Here is an 8,167-nt window from a genome sequence, read left to right as displayed (position 1 = left end):
AAAAGGGAGCTGAACCAAAAAAGAAAACTCTCCAAGAAGTTCCCCTGTATCCCAACCCTCAACTGGTGTTGAACTGAAGGTCATGACAAGAACGAGAACACGAATACAAGAGTTTTGTCAGCAGATCGTATGATCAAGCTCCTCACAAAGATTGTGAGGAGCTTGATCATGTAGAAGTGAATGGGAGCAGAGCTGCCACATTGAGAGGAGCCGGTTGTTAGTTGTTTACATGTGAAGTGCAAGCCCGATTGGCATGAAGGACCTAAACAACAAGCTATACAATCTCGTTAAGATTACAACCCGTGAAATTACAGCACTGATTTATAAATTAGCAAAAATATCCATGACCAGAAACAAAATAGTTGTATTGCTTTGTCAATGCATCTTGCTCATATCTTGTATTGCTTGTAAAAAGGGAAAAGAGAATGAGGGAAGAAGTGGGTGTGAGAGAGGCTGTTGTACATCCTGCCTGCAGGCTCAGCAAGCACCCCCACACTGATGTACAGCTCTTAGACAAAAATATCTCTCCTCTGCTGGTTAACCCTCCCTCCCTCATCTTCACCAGCACCCCTTCCAACCTTCACTTCCGCTTCAGCGTTAGGAGGTCTGACGTCACAGGACATGTCATGTGATCCACCCGCACAAACTTTGCGGTAATGGATGGTGCCTACCTGTGACGCAAATGGCTTGTCTGTTTAACTCTTTACGAACCAACCATCCTAATGAACTTCACCTCCTTTGCATCAGGTCCCAGACACTTTGAGGTACTGATGATCTAAAGTGAGAGATGGCATAAAAAAAGGCTTGTCACAGTAGGTGAACAATAAATCCTTAGTCCATGTTACGTAAACGTTTTTCACCTTATTTTTTTTATTATTTAAGAATTAATGTTTTAAGGCTGTTTTAAGTCTATTTAAACTATACTGATGTTCAATTAAAATTAATATGAAACTTAATAAACACTAATGAAGCCAGCTCATCAGGAGGTACAGTCTGAAAGAAAAACTTCCCATAATTAATTCAGCTAAAACAGCCTTGTAATGTCTTTCCTCTTAACCTAAGCTCTGAACTTTAAAAAAAAAAAAAAAGGATATTGAAGAATGATTGTTTGATCTAAATTAAAAAGTGATGGGGAAACTTAAATGTGTCATGAAAAATTGAATTTTTTCTAAAATAATTTATTGAAAGATGGTGTGGAAATTCTGCAAGAAAGTCATGCGACTCCTCACGTCATTCAGACTGGATCAAATCTAAAAACTGGGAAACTGTTCACTGACCAGAGGAAATGTGGAAATCGCATCAGTTTCAGATTCGAGTTCTCCATTTACTGATGCCTGGAAATAATGTGTCTTTTCTGTTTGCCTGAAACAGAAATGATCCATCTTTTCTAGGAAAAACTGGTACTCTCTAACTTCACACATGCTTGAAAACAAGTGTTCCTTTCATTCTGTAAACTGACTTTTGTTACATCCTGTAGTGCTGGTACTGTCAAGTTTACATCAAATTTAAAGGCAATATAGACACTTTTCATCTTAACAAATAATGTGTGTGTTTAAGCCAACTGTTTATTTACAGGAGATTAATGAAGGGGGAGTGAATATGTTCTTTCATCTCACTATTTGCAGTTTACCTCTCCTCACTGGGGTACTAGACCTGCCACCAAAGGTCCTCAATTGGAAAAAAGGGTGACTCCATACAAAATTCAAGTTCATTCATGACCTGACAGACACCTTTCTGTGTCTGTCAGGTCAAGTGTTCTAGTTTTTATGATAAAGGTTATTTATAATTATGAATATTATCACAGTTCTTATTTTACAAGTAACTTTAAGACCGAAGGTTAAAAAATTTGAAAGATGAAACAGAGAAAACAACAAACCCCAAAATACAAGGGTCCAGTAAAGTCAAGCTTGTGTTTGGTAGACCATTTCTATACTGTTAAAAAAAAGCTTCTTGGCTAAAAAAAAAAACAGAAAGAAAGAAAGAAAGAAAGAAAGAAAGAAAGAAAGAAATTAAGCGTGATAATTTCCCCCCGAGTTGAGTCTATGGAATGTAACTTTTGAATAACCACAGACAAACAGCTTTATTTTACTGTTGTCTGCTGTTTGGTGTTAAGTGGTGTTGTTTGGTGGGTTTATGAAATCTGAAGAAACGAGGTTTGTTCAATTAACGGGAGCCACAGTAATGTGTGGAAGAACAGGCAGTCGTCTCAATGGGTGTGTGAGTGTGTGTGTGAGTGGGTGAATGTGATTAACACTGTAAACTGCTTCAGGGACAGCTCAAGGATGCAGTGGGAAAGCATCAAAATCAAAATCAAAAAGTAAAATACTTTCTTCTTTTCCCTAAACAATAGATTCCAATTTTGTTCACAATGTTTCAATAAAAATACAAATAATGATAAAGAAATCAGCCCATTTAAAAATCATTAGGAAGCACATGAAGGAAACACTTTGAACATTAGTTTGAATACTGGAGGCAATCTAACAAGACCAAAATTGAACGCACCCCCCCCCCCCAAAAAGAAAGGATAAAAATGTTTTTTTATGCAAATCCATCCCAAAGTAATGACCACATAAAAACACTTTTACATCACTGCTCTAAAAAGACCTGAAATGCACTTATGTAAAGGGGCGCTTGTAAGCCAACCATCATTAAATGCTCCTGTGATAAAAAAAATACTACATGAAGCACAATATTGAAATGAACTGCTTCACATGACCGAAATGATTGAAATCAAACAGACATGACGGGATATTAAAACACTGAAATGACGCGCAGAGTGAGTCCTCGCTGCTTCTCCTTCTCTCTGTGAGGCTCCTTCCTTTATTTAAATAAAAAAAAATGTGGAAAGCGTAATTTGTGCCCAATGCGCGCGCTCTGTTGTGACATAACGGAACGTGCCAGGGTAGAAAAGCGAGCGGCGTTGCGCGCGGGCGTGCATCCAGACGCAGCTCGGGCGCGAGAGCGGGAGTGTGTCCCCAGCCGGCATCACCGAGCAGCAGACATCATTTCACTCCTCGTCGGTGTGACGGTATGGGCAGGACGCCGCTGTGAGCCGCTCTCAGCCTCCGAGGAAAAATAAAAAATAATGATGAAGAAGGATATTCATTTGAGTCTGGCGGACGACGCGGACCTCAAGCCGCACCTCCGCGACGCGGAGAGCATCCTCAGCTCCCCGGACCTGGGGCTCCTCAAGTTGGCCTCCCCGGAGCTCGAGCGGCTCATCATCCAATCCAACGGGATGGTGACCACCACGCCGACCAGCTCTCACTTCCTCTACCCGAAGACGGTGACGGACGAGCAGGAGTTCGCGGAGGGCTTCGTGAAGGCGCTGGAGGACCTGCACAAGCAGAACCAGCTGAGCGGAGCCGGACAGACCGCCGGTAGCCTGGACCTCGGAGCCAACATCGTCCCGGTCACCGTGCAGCCGGAGCTCCCGGTCTACACCAACCTGAACAGCTACGGCAGCGGGCCTCTGGGGACCACTGTCAACTACTCCACGGACACCGTCCCGTTTCCGCCGCCCCCTCCTCCTCCTCCTCCTCCTCTTCCTCCTCCGGCACACCACCTGGGGACTGCCCCTCCGCAGCCCGAGCTTTCTCGAGTCCAACCGCCGAAGGAGGAACCCCAGACGGTCCCTGACGTGCAGAGCTTCGGCGAGAGTCCGCCGCTGTCCCCCATCGACATGGACTCCCAGGAACTCATCAAAGCCGAGAAGAAGCGGCTCAGGAACCGGATCGCAGCCTCCAAGTGTCGGAGACGCAAACTGGAGCGGATCTCCCGGCTGGAGGACAAGGTGAAGACGCTGAAGACCCAGAAAACCGACCTGGCCTCCACGGCCAGCCTGCTGAGGGACCAGGTGGCCCAGCTGAAGCAGAAGGTGCTCACCCACGTGAGCAGCGGCTGCCAGCTGATGCCACACGAGGTTCAGGTGCACTAGTGGAGGGACGGAGCCGCAGGGGGGGCTCCTGACCAGCAGATAAGCTCCACCAACTTTGTCCCTGTTGGTTTCTCTCTAGCGTAGTCCGGGTGTGAGCCAGAGTACTGCCAGACCACCGACAGGCAACAAGAACCTGCCCGAACAGGACCCGTGAAACCTGAGAGATCATGATGCATCTTATTGGAGCATCTGGACGAAAATGTATCCCTGAAACAATCTCCTGACTCTGAAAAGAAGAGCGACTGAGCTGCATTTGGGCACTTTTTACATAGATGATTAGATTTATTCTATCTGGGCCATAAAAAAAAAAGGGCATTTGCCTTTAATATATTTGACATGCTCTGCCTCATACCTGTGAGCAAGGCAGCAATACACTGGCATTATCTCCATGGCATCTGGTTATGGACATTACTGGAGAGAGGCAATATGCTAAACTTTGAAGTCTGGCACTCAAGACAAATAATCTCCTATAAAAATGTTTACAGACTGTAGATTACCAGCAAACATGGACCAAACAGAACAGAATGTTTCAACAGTCTGCACATATATGAATTGGCCGTGACAAAAGATGCACATGCGCCCATATTTGATATGTAATAGATTATCTTTACCCTTTTTTTTTTTTTTTTTTTACAGTGTATATCTGTAATCTAACGTCTGCATGTCGATAAACTGGAATGTTGCCCACAGCCGGGTGTCACAGGGAGCAAATAAGCGCAGTGTTTATTATGTTCAACCTTCACACATCTTATTTAATTTGTTTTGTACTTGAACTGTGTTCCTATTTCAGTGTGTTATTGGTTCAGTTGTAACCTTTCTGTTGCACTGACTGTTGCTATCACATTCGGCCTCTTTGCCACTGTGTTCTGAAATAAAGCTGCTCGGCAATAAACACTGTTACCTCTGTTTTGGTCAGTCTTGTATTTGCATGCACGTCGAGGAAGCTGCTGTACACCACATGTTGAAAGTGGCTGTGAGGCCCAGGCCTCCAGGTGTGTGCCATGTTGAATACGTCCTGTCATCGGGAAGGTTAAGACTGTTCTTTATTGAGGTATGACAGGAGTGACCATGTTTCTAACAGCATCCAGTGATTATAGAAACACGGATTGTTTTTCCTGGATCAAGTATCTGATCAAATTTTCGACTATTACATCTTTTTCAAGGAGCCTAAATAATTAAGTGAGTGACGTTGCGTAATGTTTTTGAAGTATCATTTCGTCCTCCGGAGTGTTTTGAGCAATCTGCACCCTGCCATGATGTGGTGTCTCTCTCCCTCTGCTGGTGGAAAAGGAGAAACAGCATTTTGACAAACAAAACATGCTGGGGCAGATTTTGACGCCCCGAAGGGGCCACAGGAGAAACACCAGAGGATGGGAATAAGAAAACATTTGATCATGTACGGCTATGGAATGACAGATTTATTGACGTGTTAATGATGATCCAAAAGGGCAGAACATGATTAAATTGGCTTTTCTTAGAACATAACCAAATTTAGTGAACAGTATTTACACACATCTGAAGGGATTTTCAATAAAAACATTTTTCGAGAATATGTTGTTCTTGTCTGATGTTGGTCAAAATGTAATGTTTAGGATGCCACTTCACATTTCATTGTTAATTGGAGCAGAAAATTCAATGCACTATTATCCTCTTGTGTTGATTTAAATAGGTGTGGTTCGGTGTGCGTATGTGTGTGATCTCCCTCGGCACCTAAACGACTATTTTATTCACAAAACTCAATGGATTAAAGTGCTATAAAATACAAAAAAACTAAAAATAAACTTTTAGGAAAAAAACGGTATATTTGGCAGCAATCCTTTATATTTCTAAATTAACAATTGTATGTTAGTTAGAGTTACAAATTACTTTGATACACAGGTTGACAGAATTTGTGAAAATTATGAAAGTGCACACATTTGCTTCACAACTCACATAATAATATAAACACTGGTGGTCTTGTTTGGAAAAGCATTATTAATCTTAATTGTTACACCATTGCACCTGATATAGGAAAGCTAAAAATAATTGAAAATATTTGAAAATAGGCATCTTTTCTGATCACATGTACTATAAACATTAAAGTGCAACAAAGACTATTTGCATTTCCCCCCCTAAAATATAGTCTACTGGATATGTATGAAATCATATTTCCCATCTTTCTTAAATGACTTTTTGTGTAAAACGAAACAGAACATCGAGGCAGGCCACAAACAAAAACAAAAATTTCTAATCCTGTACAGAAATTCAGCAAAAAAAATGTGTTCCTATTTGTTGAACTTACAAAAAGTAAAACAAACAAAACAAAAAACAAGTGTTGAACTGTTTTATAATCAAATATTTGCTGTTAAGATGTTACATTTCCAAGTGATGCAATCAATATCGTCAAATAGATTTGAAGATTTCCCTGTCTAGTTTAAAATGTATAATTATCTCCTCACCGGAGGAGGATGAAGACACAGATCACTGCACTCAGTTCACGTCGAAAAAACCCAGTCAACTGATTGTTAGCAATTTTGTTTATTGTATTACCACAAAGTACAGACAAAATCATCCACAGCATATTCTCTCACCTTAATGGCCCAAACTCAGAGGGATTTTAAAAGGCAGTGATACGAGACCAAATAAAGTTACATGTTTCTGCGTGCTAGTAGATGATCTACAGTATGCAACCTCTACCAAGCTTGATGGCGTTTGTTTTTGTGTACATACTGTAGTGTGTATTGCTTTGTAACTGAGTGACACATTCATTCACAAGCAGGTCTAGAAATGAATGCAGGTACAGCACAGCATGGCTCTTTAGGGGGCAGGGATTCAGGTTTCACTGTCCTTTTTTTAATTTTTTTTTTCCTCTTTTTTCGATGCAAGCCTGAGTCGACACAACACAATCCACACATACGACTCAAAGATACAATATTTACAGATCTGGTTTTAGATGGAGAGGAAGACATATTAGAAAGGACAACAGCTCAAAAGTTTAGATTTTTACTGGAAAAGAAACAGTCACAACCAGTAAGGAGTGAAATATACACAAGATCCAAATGCTCTTCCAGGTTTGTTGTAATGATTCCTAATAATATTGTTATTGTGTTTTATGACACTAACATCAATACTTCACAGGGATACTTTGACTTTCAACTATTGGCTTAATGGACAACAGTCAGAAACATGTACTATCAAAATCGCTGCTTGTCCAAGTATTGTTTGCTTTAATTGCATTTGACAGAAAATCATCATAATTTTTTTTTAAAACCCAACTGATTTTTAACAATGATTCACAATCTTGAAATATAAGTGTTATCATCTTTATAATTATAATAATGTATTTTGTACTGCCATCAGCGAGCCTGGAATAACAATGGGCAGAGTTCACGACATTGCACCAAGCAGAACCTGCATTGTAAGAATTTCAAGCTGTTCACACTGTTCATTCTGGTATCCCACAGATAAAAAGAGCTTTCTCTGCAGCAGTCTTTGGTGAGGAGAAAAGAAGGAATACCTGGCAAAAACAAGATTCGGCTGTGGCGAAATGTTGTCCAAAAAAAAAAAAAAGTGTGCACATAAATTTGGAGAGTTTAAAAGGGACGATCACATTTCCCATATGTGTGACACTTTGTTCTACTTAGAAAAAAATGTCTGGAACCTCAGAGCAGAAGGTTTCACTGATGCACATGGCTCAAGCTTCTGGATTAATAAGTAATCAGCTTTCAGTTTGTCAATGCTTGTTTGAATTAAAACAGTGCCACCCACAAGTTACCTGAAGACTGAACAAATGTGACATATACAAAATTAAATAAACAATAGTCCACACAGGAGCCCACAACAACCCAGCAAGGCTGCTCTGTAATACTGAGAATGAATAGGTCTTACTTTGAGATCTATTTTACTCTTGAAAGAAACACATTTTTTTAATCAGAAAAGAGGGGATTGTGGCCTTGTCATGGCCCGCAGGAGAGAATGTCTCTAATTTGCTCTTGGATTGTTTTGGAGTCCCCCGTAAGAGCTAGAAGAACTTGCATGGGACCGAGATATCCGGGTATTTCTGCTCTACTGCCACCATGACTCCATGTGAACTGTGCTGGAAAAACTTACTACAGGAAGTCTCTTAGTCTTATAGAAAAAAAATAAAATAAAAAAATTTAATTAGACAAGTGGCTGCACATGTGAAATGCAAACACACAACACCAAAGGCCCGAATCCATTCAGTGCAATCTAGATTAAAGATCTAAACAC

At 41.0% G+C, this 8,167-nt stretch overlaps 1 protein-coding gene across 1 annotated transcript; it reads left to right on the top strand.

Moving 5' to 3' along the window:
• Positions 1 to 1,560: 1,560 nt before the first annotated feature.
• On the top strand, positions 1,561 to 4,313 carry LOC308116211 (transcription factor JunD-like). Its single transcript, XM_080474252.1, has one exon. The coding sequence runs from the start codon at positions 3,086 to 3,088 to the stop codon at positions 3,935 to 3,937; it is 852 nt and encodes a 283-aa protein (XP_080330378.1). The 5' UTR covers positions 1,561 to 3,085; the 3' UTR covers positions 3,938 to 4,313.
• The last annotated feature ends 3,854 nt before the right edge of the window (positions 4,314 to 8,167 follow it).

This window comes from Lipophrys pholis (assembly GCF_963383615.2).
Source record: "Lipophrys pholis genome assembly, chromosome: 10".
Classification (NCBI taxonomy): Eukaryota; Metazoa; Chordata; class Actinopteri; order Blenniiformes; family Blenniidae; genus Lipophrys; species Lipophrys pholis.
Note: the sequence above shows the minus strand (reverse complement) of the source record. Positions and strands in the feature narration are given on the sequence as shown.